The 15,829-nt window shown below is 34.3% G+C and overlaps 1 protein-coding gene across 1 annotated transcript in view; it reads right to left on the bottom strand.

Moving 5' to 3' along the window:
• Positions 1-2,163: 2,163 nt before the first annotated feature.
• Positions 2,164-15,829, bottom strand: part of LOC143399071 (uncharacterized) — a 46,731-nt gene continuing 33,065 nt past the window's right edge. The window contains exons 2-5 of the mRNA XM_077109528.1: positions 7,552-7,720; positions 5,106-5,163; positions 4,856-5,010; positions 2,164-2,214 (exon numbers count right to left, since the gene is read on the bottom strand). Of these exons, the coding sequence (XP_076965643.1) occupies positions 2,164-2,214; positions 4,856-5,010; positions 5,106-5,163; positions 7,552-7,720 (433 nt within the window). The remainder of the gene's footprint in view (positions 2,215-4,855; positions 5,011-5,105; positions 5,164-7,551; positions 7,721-15,829) is intronic.

The following is a 15,829-nucleotide window of genomic DNA, read 5'->3' as shown; positions in this document are numbered from 1 at the left end:
TTATTATTATAGTTTTTTGGTATATGTGGTACTTGGGTTCATCCTGACATACTTATGTGCATGGAACTCAGTTTTAGTTTGGGGTCCTCTCTTTGCTCTCCCTCTTTGCCTTCTCATCCTCCCTCACCTGAGAATATGCCATTCTCCTTCCTCTTCTCTTATTAGACATCCTTTTTCTCATCCAGCTATTGTAAATTGTGTTGCTATAAACATTGCTGTTGCAGTGTTACCATGTATGCTAATTTTAGATCTTTCTGGAAAATAGGAAGGAGTGGAATTTCTGGTCTATATTGTGGTTATATTCCTAGTTTCTTTTTGTTGTTATTCTTAGTTATACATGATGGTAGAATATATTTTGACATATCATACATACATGATATGTCAAAATATATTCTACCATCATGTGGTTGTACATCAAGTGGATTCACACTGGTTATATATTCATATATGTACATATTAAAATTATGTCTGATTAATTCTGCTGTTAGTCCCATTCCCATTCCTTTTCCATTCCCCACAATCCACCCTGTCCAGTCTTTTCCCTTCTCCTTGCCTCACCATCTGCATATCAGAAAATTTGGCTTTTGGATTTTGGCTTATTTCACCTAGCATGATAGTCTCCAATTCTGTCCATTTATAGGCAAATGCCTTAATTTCACTATTCTTCTTGGCTGAGTAATATTTCATTGTGTATATGTAACACATTTTTATTTTCCATTCATCTGTTAAAGGGCACTTAGATTGATTCAATAGCTTAATTATTGTGAATTGAGCTGCTATAAACATTGATGTGACAATGTCACTATAGTATGCTGAATTTAATACTTCTGCTTATTTACTGAGGAGTGGGATAACTGTGTCAAATGGTGGTCTATTTCAAGTTTTCTGAGGAATCTCCACTGCTTCCCAGAGTGGTTGCAAAAATTTGCAGTCCCACTAGCAATGGAAGAGTGTACTTTTCTTCCCCACACCCTTACATTTATTATTATATTCTTGATAATTGCCATTTTGACAAGAGTGAGATGAAATCTCAGTGTAGGTTTAATTTGCATTTTCTGTTAGTGATGTTGCACATTTTTTCCTATATTTGTTGCCTGAATCCATTTTTCTTCTGTGAAGTGTCTGTTCAGGTCCCTTGCTCGTGTATTGATTTTTTTTTTTTTTTGGTGTGTGTTAAATTTTTTGAGTTCTTTATATATCCTTGGATATTAATGCTGTATCTGAGGTACAGGTGTCAAAATTTTTCTTCCATTCTGTGTTATCTCTCTTCACATTTTTAATTATGTCCTTTCCATTCTGTGTTATCTCTCTTCACATTTTTAATTATGTCCTTTTGTTAGGGGTGCTGGGGTTGTGGCTCAGTGGTAGAGCAGTTGCCTAGCATGTGTGAGGCACTGGGTTAAATTTCTGGCACCACATAAAAATAAAAAATAAAATAAAGGTATTGTGTCCATCTACAACTAAAATAAATATTTTTAAAAAGAAGCTGATAGTTTGATACCATCTCATTTATTGATTCTTGATTTTGCTTCTTGCACTTTAGGAGTCTTGTAGAGGAAATTGGTTCCTAAGCTGACCTGATGGGCCAATGTTTTCCTGTAGTATATGCAGGGTTTCTGGTCTAATGCCTAGGGTCTTGATCCACTTTGATTTGTGTTTTGTGCAGGGTAAAATATAGGAGTTCAATTTAATTCTACTACATATGGATTTCCAGTTTCCCCCACACCATTTGTTGAAGAGGCTATCTTTTTTCCAATGTATGCCTATGGTGCCTTTGTCTAGTATGAGATGACTATTGTTATGTGAGTTAGTCTCTGTGTTTTCTGTTCTATACCATTGGTATTCGTGTCTGCTTCAGTGCCAATAACATGACATTTTTGTTACATATACATATTTTAATATAATTAATATTAATTAATGTATAATAGTTAATGTATAATTAATATGCATATATTAAATTATACTCAGAGTATAATTTAACGTCTGGATTTTTTTTAGTGAAAACTAGTTTTATTTTAAAATTAAGTGTATAGCACTCATCTAATTCCACTTGTGTAGACTTCAGTACCATGCTCCCTATTTGCAAATAATATCATAACACAGATACATTTTGGTTTGCAGTCTGTACTTGAGTAGTTTTATTTAGTGGACTTGGTAAAGCCCTTAATTCATATTAATCTCTTCATAGTACACATTTAATGATGGTCCAGTAATCTTAAAAAAGAAAAAAAAAATAACAAACAGCTTTAAAGTCTAATCAATAAATTAAACATAACCCACACAACTCTCCCACTCAACCCCCTCCCAAAGCTGACAGTTGTGAATTGTATTTATATTGAAACATAATGTTTCATTAAAAACACTTCTGGTTCTCCAACACCCCAGCCCACCCTCAGTATGCAGCGATAGTACTCGATTATTTTATTCTACCCCCTCCCCAATAAATCCAGTGTTCTTAAATATAAATTGGGAAAAGTATTAATAAGATTTTTAAAAAGGCATATTGTTCTATATAATAAGAATGACATAAATCAATCAATAAAAGCATTTGACAAGATATTAAATCACCACAGGCACTTCCGTTGTTTCAAGTTAGGATCTCTATCCCAATATCTTACATTCATAGCATTACTGAGGTAATTAAAATACTGAAAATTGGACTTCAGGTTGCTGGTTTTGTGAATTGAAAGATATACTGTCTTTTGAACATGCTTCCCCTCCAATAATTCAAGTTTTCTTAAGGTAAGAACTAATAAATCTGCTCCCATTAGCAGCCTTTTAAGAGGAGAATTGATGATACTTTCAGAAAATAATTTCCAGTCTTGAAAATTGCCATGAGTGAGTGTGGTTACCTGAGTGGTTTTTTTAATTTACTGGACTAATAAATGCACATCATGCCCTGTGTATTCTAAGTGTAAAAGTTATTTTCTTTTTAAGGAAAGGACTTTTCTCTAAGAATTCATGCTGGCAGGAGCCACCCATCCACACAACCACTGGAGCCATTTGGATCAGTCCTTTGCTGTTTTGAGCCCCTTCCCTTCCTCACAAAGGCCATTGGCTTGAATACTGAGACTTCTGCTGCATACCTACCACATTATTATATTTGTCTTCAATGAACATTGTGGTGGCTGCAAATCTGCCGTGCAGATGCCCCTCTATACAAGTGCTATCTTTCAAAAAAAAAAAAAAAAGCACAAATAGACACACCTTAATAATTTTTAAACCAGAAAGTATCCCTCCATCAAATCTCTCTTCTCTCACTAACATGAGAGCAATGTATATAGTTTATTTGTTATTATTACTTTTTACTTTTTAAGTTTATTCCTCCCAAACATTTTCTACCAAGTTTCCCTCGCTATAATGACTATTATTGTGTTTTCACTCATTATCAGTACAGTGAAATATGCCAGGGCAGTTGTGGGCCCAACCTAATGAAAGCAGCAACTGAAATTTAGAAATTGAGTACTCTTGCCTGTTTAGACCAACTAGCTAGATTCCATGGTTGCTTATAAATCCTGTTTCCTGGGGTACCCTCTTTCACCACTTCTATTCAACATAGTTCTTGAAATACTGGCCAGAGGAATTAGCCAGACAAAAGAAATCAAAGGGATATGTATAGGAAAAGAAGAATTGAAACTAGCACTATTTGCTGATGACATGATTCTATACCTAGAAGACCCAAAAAACTCCACTAGAAAACTTCTAGAACTAGTAAATGAATTCAGCAAAGTATCAGGATATAAACTCAACACCCCCAAATCAAAGGCATTTCTGTATATCAGTGACAGAGCCTCTGAGAAGGAAATGAGGAAAACTACCCCATTCACAATAACCTAAAAAAATAAAAATAAAAAAAAACTTGGGAATCAACTTAACAAAAGAGGTGAAAGATCTATACAATGAGCAATTAAATCTACAGAATCCTAAAGAGAGAAATCAAAAAAAAAAAAAAAAAAAAAAAAGGAAAGATCTACTGTGCTCTTGGATAGGCAGAATTAACATTATCAAATATACCATACTACTAAAAGCACTATACAGATTTAATGCAATTCTGATCAAAATCCCAATAGCATTCCTCATGGAAATAGAAAAAGCAATCATGAAATTCATCTGGAAAAATAGCTAAAGAAATCCTTAGCAGGAAGAGTAAAGCAGGTGGTATCACTATACCAGACCTTAAACTGTGCTACAGAGCAATAGTAACAAAACAGCATGGTATTGGCACCAAACCAGGCTGATAGACCAATGGTACGGAATAGAGGACATATAGACTAGCCCACAAAATTACAATTGTCTTAAATTAGTCAAAGGTGCCAAAAACATGCACTGGAGAAAAGATAGCATCTTCAATGAATCCCTGTTCATTTGCTCTATCATTTATACTAAATTTGGGGGCTTCTGACCCCCTTTTAATACTTATGAACTACCACTGGATTTCTCAGTGACATTATTTATCCTAGGGTCAGAAACATCTGGTCTGGTGGTCTCCATCCTGATCTTCTGGCCTTTCCCTCTTATCAGGCGAGGACAGCCTACCAGAGGCTTCACTCTCTTTTTTCAGGGTGAGGGGAAGTAACTTGTTTGAGGCCATTCTGGAGGGATCTGTGGATGTGCCTGGTGAAACTGCAGGTCTTTTAAAATGAAGTTAAAATGGAGTTGCTTTGGCTCAGGCCTAAGGCCATCCTGAGGATTAGTCCCACCACATTCTATAATTGTTAATGGTATACTTAAAACTGATGCTATCCTTCTTATTAGGACTCTGTGGCCTTATATTTGTTTCTAGGCTGTTTGGCATCATTATGTGCATATGAGAGATGATATGTAAATACAATAATTTTTTTAAAAAAAATCTTACCTTTGAGTCAACTGAGGAAGAAAAATTACTGTGATAGTTCTTTATATTGATTTCCTCCATAGGAGTGGTTTCAATCACATTTTTATTTTTAATATCAACATCACAGTTTTCAGGTAAGGTTTCAAGTTTGGGTTCCTCAGTTTCATTTGTTTCTTCTACAAAAATAAAAGCAAAATAGAGAGTACAGAAAAAGCTCCACAATTTTAAATCAATAATCAGCTCTGCAATAGATACTCTTCAAATATTTTACCATCATTCTTCGATTCATTAGAAGTGTGAGGTAATTCTCCATTTTCTTTGGGGATATCCTAGGAAGGAAAAAATATTTAGGTGTAATATGCACTAAATTTGAAAAATTAACTTAATATTTTCCATTACTGCAGGATACAAGAGAAGGAGAACATGTTTCTGAGCCATTCCAATGTAAACTCAATTTAATCTTGCCACTTACTAAGCTATGTCTGTTCATGGGGTGAGGAAGATGAGAGATCTCCAAAATGTTATTCCCCTTACCTCCAAGATAATTTTACAAATACTGACATCCATTAAATCATTTTATTAATCCAAATGACCTAAGATGAAATTGGAGCCATCTGTAGTTTAGAGTGCTTTTGAAAAAAAAACATTTTTAGAAATTTAAAATAATTATGTGTGATATTTTAATGTGTTTTTGTGACTTATATTGGCATAAATTATCTCTTGAAGGAAAATATGAGACCTAAGCTTTAAGAGTATCTTATAAATAAAACTGTTAGAAATCACAACAGAATTAGTTTTGACCATCTTGTTTGTTAAATAGCTAAAAATGCATGTTAATATAAATGTTGAGCCTTCCAAGATAGAGAAGAATGACAAAAACAACCTTGTGGGGCCAATATCACTGAATGAAAACCTCACAGATACTAAAAGGAAAAATTAACCAAATAACCAAAGAATGGAGACAGAGATGACTCAAAGAGCATACAATGAAGAGAAGTATTCTTCAAGAGAATATTGAGTCTTGGATTAAATAATTTAAAAAAATAAACAAGGAGTGAGAAACAAATGTTCCTCTTAAGTCCAAATCTATGCTCATAATTAGAGGATGCTTGAAGAATACTCTGGTTCCTACTTTCATATTTATGAAACTTCCCTGACTAGTTTGCATGTTCTTTATGGCACTAATTCAAGATAACTCATCTGAATTTATACATCCCAGATATCAAAAGAAAATTCAAACTTAAAGCATATTTTTAGAATTCAATAGTTAAATAACAGTCATCTCATGAATGCTATGTTATTTAGAACACTTCATTGTATAGAAATTTTTTTCTAAGCCAGGTGTGGTTGTGCACCTCTGTAATCCCAGTGGCTTGGGAGGCTAAGACAGGAGGATTGCGAATTCAAAGCCAGCCTCAACAATGGTGAGGCTCTAAGCAACTCAGTGAGACTCTGCCTCTAAATAAAATTCAAAATAGGGCTTGGGATGTGGCTCAGTGGTAAAGTGACCCTGAGTTCAATATTTAGTACCCACCCCGCCCCCAAAAAATAGAAAAAGAAAAAAAAAAAAGAAAAAGAAAAAAAAAAAAAGAAAAAGAAATTTTTTTCATATGTTTTTACACATTTATTCATGTTCAAAAAATTAAGAAGCTATTTTCTTACATTTGAACCATATTGTAGCTGCTCCAGGATATATGTAAATATATTTATTAACCTTGACTAGCTTATTAAAATTTAAAAAGCTATTAAATGAATATTTAAATAACTAAGTAAAAAACTTCTAAAATATGAGATCTCAGAATGTGACATAAGTATTTGAATATTTTAAAACTATGATACAAAAAATATAAATCTAAAGTCTTATCATATGGTTATTGAGAGTCTATGCTTCCAGTAGTGGTTATTATTTTTCATAAGACATCTATTTTTCAATAAGATAAAGAGTTTCAAATATACTCTTAGTGGAAAGAGTCAGAGGGCATGAAGAAATCCCTTTTTAATGCAAACATTTTTATAATGTTATTATATTTTTATACATTTATTTACTTAGTTTTATATGATGCTGAGGATTGAACCCCTTGCCTCACAGTACATGCTAGGCAAGTACTGTACCACTGAGCTACAACTGCAGCCCCGAATCTAAACATTAATATACCTATTCTAAATTTGTATGTTTCCATAATTTCTAATGTTACTTTAGTGTGAAAATGGAGCCAAGGATAGAAATAATGAAAAAAGTCTCTTAGAAATATATTGAGTAAAATATAAAGGGTCTAATAAAAAAAACTCTATCTAATGTGCCTTATTTATTTCAAATTAAAGGCATGAGGGAAATTTCATGATTCTACAAAAACTAATTTGGGCATGAGTATTATAAATCATGTAAGTATGCTTTAAATGTCACACTAATGTAAATCTAACAAAAAAATCCTTGACCAAATTTCCTAATGCTTCTGCAATAAGTAATTTATCCCTGATGCAATTTTTATATCAATATGTATTTACCAGTACAATGTTTCTTCCATCCCCCACCAAACTAAACTCCTCAAGGGAACATTGGCATTTGTACAAGATAAAAAATATCAACATAATTCTCTTAAAATGGTTTTATCTGAGCAAATTTTCATAAAATAGATCAGGAAACCATTGCTAAGTTTTAACACCTCAAAACCAAAAATTCAGAGCAAGAAAATTAATTTCACAAAAGATCACTTTACCTTGTCATAATATTTATAGTTGGTCTCATCCAAGGTGAGACAATGATCATCAGAATCAGTTTTATTGGAAATCCTGTAAAGCGAAAATGTGTAATAAAGTAGGTGGATAGTATTTTTAATAAACTCTGGTAAAAACTTAGATTTAACTTTATTAAATTGTATTTCTTGACTGATATGATTAAAACATAACTTCTGTTTTATAAAGCTCTTTCTGCCTTCACTTTATTTAAACTTTGAAATATTCAATGAAGGTAGTCTTAATTCCATTTCAGACTGACAGTCAATGTATTGGCAGAACATGAGAATAACTTATTCTCAGAAACTGCCTGTCTTGAAGGCTGAACTTAAAATCCAATTAATAGCTGCCACCACACACACACACATCCACACACAAACACACACACTAAGTAAGGTAGTTTAAAATGGTGGTATTAGTTCTTCAGCATGGATATCACCTACTGAAAATACCACATTGTGCAGCGTGTGGTGATGCGTGCTTGTAATCACAGCAAATTGGGAGGTTGAGGCAGGAGCATTCAAGTTTAAAGACAGTCTCAGTGAATTAGTGAGGCCCCCAACAATTTGGTGATATCCTGTCTCAAAACAAAACATAAAATAATAGGGCGGGGGATGTGTCTCAGTGTTCAAGCACCCCTAGGTTTTGTCCCCATTGCAAAGAAGAAAAACAAAAACAAAAAGAAGACAGCAAAAGTGAGGCACTAAGCAACTCAGTGAGACCCTATCTCTAAATAAAATTAAAGGTAGGGCTAGGGAAATGGCTCAGTAGGCAAATGCCCCTGAGTTCAATCCCTGGTACCAGAAAAAAAGAAAGAAAAAAAGAAAAAGAAAACATGAAACCTAAAAAAAATTTTAAACACTGAATGTTCAAAGTCAAGAAATGAATGTAGTTGTTGTTATTGGGAATACTTATTATAAATGTATTATAAATCCCACTTTATTCAAATCTACATAAACTAGCAAGCACCTATAACCTTTACAGGCCCTCAGATACCCAAGGGGAAAGACTGCTAGAAAAACAGAGTACTGGTAATCATACCTGTGTTTCCCTAAATATTATCTAAATATCCTCCTTCCTCTGGGATTCCACTCCCCATTCCCTCATCTGCAGGACTCAGTGGGACCCTCCAAACTAACCTACATTGTATGAAGATGCAGATTCCTGATACAAGTTACACTCAAAGGACCAAGAGTCACAGTTCCTTCTGCTTGTGGGAAACAAACTGAATGGAGTCTCAGTCACAGGCCTTAGCATAAACATTTTACCAACTACCTAACTGAAGCTCTTCGATGACTTTGCCAGCCAATTATTTTCATGATCTACTATATGTGCACATAAGAAGGACATCAATGAGTTGAGAAAAAAAGTAGAGGAGAATGGACACTTGCTATAGGCTGTAGATCCTTGTGTCCAACAAATTCTAGTCCCCTGGGTTTTTAGAGTCTCTAAGGCACTCTCACATCTCTAAACTCTGGGGACTTTTCCCAGTGGCTCAAATTATTTTAACATCTTTCACAAAAAACCTTAAATTTTGTCACATCTTCCAGTTAGACAAACAAGAAAATAACAACCTATCAGGACTTCCTTCAAATCCTATTTTTAATAGGCCTTTCTAGAGAGTTTCCAATATTGTATGTCTTTAATATCCATTTTGTGTTAATCAAACTGGTCATAAACCTCAAGGTCTTGGTCAGTTTTCTACAACCCTTATTTCTACTCAACACAATTCTGTTTCTCTTCAGTTTTGCCCTTCCCTTTGTTAGTGTCACTCTGATACTCTATCACTGGGCTTACTTAGTAATCCCAGTCTTATCCACTTTAGTTGGCTGTCTACAGACACTCCCTAATCTGTTATGAACACATTTACTACACAATGATAATCAGGAAAAGTACTGAGTTAGCATGAAGGAACCTCAGTTGGAATCTTATTGCTATTCCTTTCTATATCCACAAAGTCCCTTTCATATCTATATGTTTCAGGGTCATCATCATGACCACCATTTGGCCAGCATGACAAATACATATTGGAGGGTGAGAGGGTACATTGATAGGTGAAAAATTCCTTAAAATTTTTAAATTCTCTGAGCTTTTGATTTTGTTAATAGGAAAAAATGAATATTCAATTGACACAACATTAAAAAGTAAAGAGAGCACAACAAAAAGTAAAAATAAAAATTCAAGAAAAGATTTTCATCATAGAAAAAGAAAACAAGATTATAAAAAAAAAAGTCTTCATAAAAGTAAATAGGGGTAGTAGCCTGAAGGAAAATGTAGCCCTTGATTTATGAAACAGTCTATAAAAACAGAGGTCAAAGATACATGGGGGTAGAATACTGAAGGAAACCAAACTGGGAAATCAGGAAGTAGAGATATCAATTAAAATATTCTCCATATGGAGCCTTAATATATTTAATATAACATGGTTTACTCAAAGGTATCCTTAACTTCAAGTAAAATGACTCCTTTCCAGGACTAGCCTGTTCTTGTTTATGAAGAAAACATGATACCACAGCTTTGTGAGATTTTTCCTAAAAATCTTTGATGTACAAAAAAAATTTGTTATCAGTGAAACTGTCAAAAATATCAGGACAAACTCTATATCCAGGCTTCTCAGGTAAATTATGAATCAGAATTAACACACAACTGACTCTGATTTTCTGAATTGATGATACAGACCTGCTTCTTGATTCTAGTACAGCACTGGCATCAACCTACACAGTAGTGCAATACAATGGAGTTGTCAGCCAGCAAGCTTACAGTGTAACTACAGGCCTGGTACTTATTAATTGTGGGAACATGGGACAATTAGTCAACTTCTATGAATGAGTGAGAACTGCTTAATTAGTAAATAACAGGTTATAATACCACAGACACTTTCAAAGTCATTTCGATGACTTTAACAAACAAGTGTTAGATACAGTTGTCTATCCTAGACTGGAACACTCAACAAATATTTGTTCCTTTCATTTTCATTCTATAATTAGCTATCATACAATTTTTTTACTCTATAAAATCCTACCTTTTAAAATTGTCATCCATAGAATCTTCATCCACTATTAAAGAAAAGAGTAAAATATGTATTTAATCAACAGTAGAAAATATAAAATATTAAAAGTGTATGAGTCTGATGCTTTTTTATAGAGTATTCCTCTAGGTCCATATATGGAGCCTTTTCTAGAGTGAATATTAATTATATTTCTGATAGGCAATTAATTCATCAAGAACTCTTCAGTGTCATACTTTGTACTATTTAAATGCAAGGAAGATGCATGGGATTTATCAAAATTTGATACCTAAAAGTAAAAGCAAACAGTCCCATGACTGTACTTTTATCTAAAAGTTAGAAGATGGAAGGAAACAATATCATTAGCAGATTCAGGAGCATAGAGATGAAAGTGTCAAACAAATAGCATGATTTTTCTGGACTCATTGCACTAGGAATAATTATCAGAGAATATTCTTAGGCTGTTATGATACACAATAGCTCCAGATTTTCAGTCAAAACTGCTCAGATTAAAATGAAACCCTTTACCACAAGGAAGGTGGATGCATGGACAGTGTACTTTGCTGCATGGCAAAACTCAAGAAAACAGACCAGGGACTGGAATGCTTACATAGACATTCCAGGTTAAATTTGAGGAGAGCTAAACAGAAATTGATATGTTTACCCTCACTAATCCTGTTCTGGTGAAGATATTATTCTCTAATTTCCAGATGCTTTCTCTCTTATGTCTAATACAAACAAGGCATTACCTCCAATGCAGGAGGTGTGTGTGTGTGGGGGGGGGCACTAAAAAGATGACATCCTTGAGAGTTTGTACATTCTGGTGTATACTTTGTTGTCATAGGAAAACTTAGAAGTACTAGGGAGGTAGCAGCAACTTGACATGTAGAAATAGCTGATACGAGAAAGGATTAAAGTAAACTATTATGCTTTCAGAATGTGCCAACCATTGTCTCTCTGATGAGAGAAAAAGTCCTTTCCAACGCATTTAAATTATGAAACAAAACAATGTGACTCTTTCGGCATTTCCCCCAAGAGAAAATCTACTGATAGGATACAGAATGGAGCTTAATGGTAGTGTGTTGCAGAGAATGCATGAATCCTGGGTTCAATCCCTAGAACTAAAATAAAAATAGTAATAAAAATAATAAAAATTTTAAAAGAATGTCAGTTCTGTTAAAATTAAACAGTCTGATTTCATACTCTTCTATGAAAATATTAGAATTACTTTTTAGATTATTTGAAGAATGTCATTAATTTGTAATGGCAAAAACGTAAAGCATGTAGTATGAGTAAATCCGAAGGGGCTTATACAAAGAAGGGGACATAATTTTAGACAATGTTGGATTTGCTAAATTTAAAGCACTTATGAAATTATTTTACTCAATATACTACCTCAAGCAGTTTGCAATGTAATCATTTTTTCTTTGTTTTTATTGGTTCTTTTAATTTAAACATAAGAATTCATTTTGATCAAATTCTACAGCTTCGTTTTTTCTTTTAAATTCGGTCCCCAGTAGATACCCTTTTTCTGCCCCAACCTTGCTTTGTTTCCTTTCATCTACTGTACTGAACTGTTATTTATATCCTTTTTTAAAAAAATTAGTACCTTGGGGACATACATGTTGATGAGATTTACTATGGAGCAGTCATAAATGTACATAGCAAATTTCATTGAGATTCTGTTTTAGTCAGATTTTTTATTGCTATGACTACAGGACCTGACCAGAACAATTATAGTGGGGAAAGAGTTTGTTTGAAGGTTTCAGATGTCTCAGTCTATAGACTGCCAACTCCATTCCCTGGGACTCGAGATGAGGCTGAACATCATGGTGGAAGAGTAAGGCATAGGGAAGCAGCTCACTTGTTGAACAGAAAGCAGGGAGAGACTCTACTCACCAGATATAAAATATCAAAGGCTACTGCCGCATCAATGATCATAGCAGCATAATTCACAATAGCTAGACTGTGGAACCAACCTAGATGCCCTTCAATAGATGAATGGATAAAAAAATGTGGCATCTATACACAATGGAGTATTATGCAGCACTAAAAATGACAAAATCATGGAATTTGCAGGGAAATGGATGGAATTAGAGCAGATTATGCTAAGTGAAGCTAGCCAATCCTTAAAAAACAAATGCCAAATGTCTTCTTTGATTTAAGGAGAGCAACTAAGAACTGAGCAGGGGGGAAGAGCATGAGGAAAAGATTAACATTAAACTGAGATGAGTGGTGGGAGGGAAAGGGAGAGAGAAGGGAAACTGCATGGAAACGGAAGGAAACCCTCATCGTTATACGAAATCACATATAAGAGGTTGTCAGGGGAAAGGGGGGGAAGGGAGAACTGAACAACAACAGATGAGGTAGAGAGGGAAGATGGGAGGGGAGGGGAGGGGGGATAGTAGGGGATAGGAAAGGCAGCAGAATACAACAGTCACTAATATGGCATTATGTAAACATTGTGAATGTGTAACTGATGTGATTCTGCAACTTGTATTTGGGGTAAAAATGGAAGTTCATAACTCACTTGAATCAAATGTATGAAAGACGAAAAAAAAATAGAATAAAATAAATTAAAAAAAATCAAAGGCAAACCTCCAATGACGCACATCCTTAGCCGCACTTTACCTGCCTTCAGTTACCACCCAGTTAATCCCATCAGGGGATTAATTCACTGACTGGGTTAAGACTCTCATAGCTCAATCATTTCCCCTCTAAACCTTCTTGCATTATATCACACATGAGCTTTTTGGGGACACCTCACATCCAAACCGTCAAAGATTCATTCTGACAACTGAAAAGGAGATAATTTCAATTCATGTTTACTACTCGATTTCTAGAAAGTTTTCCTATGGCAAGGCTGTAAAATACATTTTGATGACCATTGTATAAACTATGACTTCTTGAGATTGTCAGATTCCACTGAGAAGATTTTATCTGGTCCCAGTAGAGTAGGATACTACAGTTAGCATTGTGTTGTACAGCATGATCCAATTTTTTTCAATCCTTTTCATTATGTGGGAAATCTTTATAGACTTCCTGCTTTTTCTGCATGTAATCCATATGCCCTCATGTCCTATACTGGTGAACAAAAATTGGAAAACAAGGGCTATAAATGTAGTCCCTCATAGACAATGTGCCTATATCACATGATGTAATGTATTCAATCACTAGCACCACAAAAGAAAGAAAAACTAAAAAGTATTTTGTAAATGACTACATTTAATTACGTTGGAACTTTAATATTTTAAATATACTATACTTTTCCAAATATAAGGTTACTCTGGAAAAAAATATTCCAGATATAATAGAGATCAGTGGTTGGAAGCGGTTACGTGTGTGTTGAGGTGATTAGGAAGAGGATAAGGACAATAAAACATTTTGTTTCTGAAGCTACAACTATGAATACATGCTATTATTCATTTTTCTAAAAACCACAGGTTGTATAGCACCAAGAAAGAATCCTAATATACATTAAATATGTGAGTAATAATAATGTATAAATGTAGGCTCATCATTGGTAGCAAGAGTATGCCCCTAGGAGTGGACATTGATAATGGAGGAGGACTGTGAAAGTAAAGAAAGTACAGAAGAAAATATCTCTGTACCTTCCATATTTTTCTGTGAATTTAAAACTATGTATTAGGTTAAAAAAATAAAATAAAACAAAACTATGTATTAGGGACCAAGGATATACCTCAGTGGTAGGGCACTTACCTGGATGCATAATGCCCTAGATTTGATTACAGTACTGTACACACAAAAAGTTAACTAAATCAAAAAATAAGATACTCACTGAGCTGACCATTAATAGTTAATATATATTATGGCAAGGCAGTCACCTCCAAATTGGTGATAAAGATCAAAGCAATAGAATATGGCTATTCTCATAAGTTGAAGAAATTGAATAATTTAATTACATATTTATGCAAAAAAATAGTTTAAAAATGCCACAGAGTATTTCACCTCATTTTTTTAAATGAGAAAACTCATTTTTAGTTACACAAATAATTATTTACTAAATACATTCAACTTATAGAAAAAAAATATTAGAAAATACATTTGCTCTTTGGAGCAATCTCAATTCACATTTTGAGTAGATACTGGAATTCAGACATTTGCCACATCCCTGGGCACAGAGACTATAGTTCTTCTTTTGTTTTAGAGAGAGAGAGAGAGAGAGAGAGAGAGAAAGAGAGAATAAATTTTAATTTTTTTTTTTTTTTTTTTTTTTTTAGTTTTTGGCGGACACAAAATCTTTGTTTGTATGTGGTACTGAGGATTGAACCTGGGCCATACGCTTGCAAGGCCAGCACGCTACCACTTGAGCCACATCCCCAGCCCACACAGACTATAGTTCTACAGGCAGAATATATGACTTTCTGGCACAACCCTCATAATGCCAAAGCTCTGCAGGTATGAAGGACTTTCTGCTATACAGGCATTGACCATTGCCCTGGGCACAGACTAGGAGTGTGTGTGCACATACAACTCATGTAGAAGAAATTCTTGACTAGATTTTGCTTTGTGTTTTTTTCTTTTTAATTATTAACTTTGTCATTTTGTTTCATTACTTTTATCTTATTGTCATAATTTAATAGAATTTTTAAATTTTTCTTCCAATTTCTCATTCTTCCTTTTTTGAAAATTAATTTTACTTTTATGAACCTTTAACAATTTAATGGATCCTAAATATTTTATCCCTTTCTTCTCTGTTGTTACTGGTGTTTTTTTTTTTTTTTTTCTTGTTGATTGTTTCTGTATACCTCTATCTAGTTTGCCTTCATGCTGTATTATTGTTGTTTGTCTTCTTCCATCTGCATTGGGGATCCAGCCCCATTCCTTGAACACATTGGCAGGTACTTTGCAACTTCTAAAAACCCACAGCAAAGGTCAAGAAAAAATGCCTCTTACTTTCCACCAAAGACATACATTCCCACTTATAACTTGGCGGGAACTTCAAGTCAAATAACAGGGTAAATAAAAGCCCCCAGCTGACATGTACCCATGTTGGTATGGATCGAATGTACTATAATCCAGTGTCTGGCAGCCACCCTCATAGCATGAGCAGAGAGAGGTGAAACAACTCTGTTTACAGAGCTGTGCAGGTATGAAGTCTGCACCAAGCAGCACCTCAACCTAGGTTGTTGGAGGATGCGACCAAGATAAGATGGTGCCTGGCAGTTTGCCAGGAAGAGTGGCTTGTGAGGCAATGCCGCTGACTCATCAAGATGGTGGGGACTCCTTATTGG

This window comes from Callospermophilus lateralis, chromosome 5 (genome assembly GCF_048772815.1).
Source record: "Callospermophilus lateralis isolate mCalLat2 chromosome 5, mCalLat2.hap1, whole genome shotgun sequence".
In the NCBI taxonomy this organism is placed as follows: Eukaryota; Metazoa; Chordata; class Mammalia; order Rodentia; family Sciuridae; genus Callospermophilus; species Callospermophilus lateralis.
This window is presented reverse-complemented; position numbering and strand designations above follow the sequence as displayed.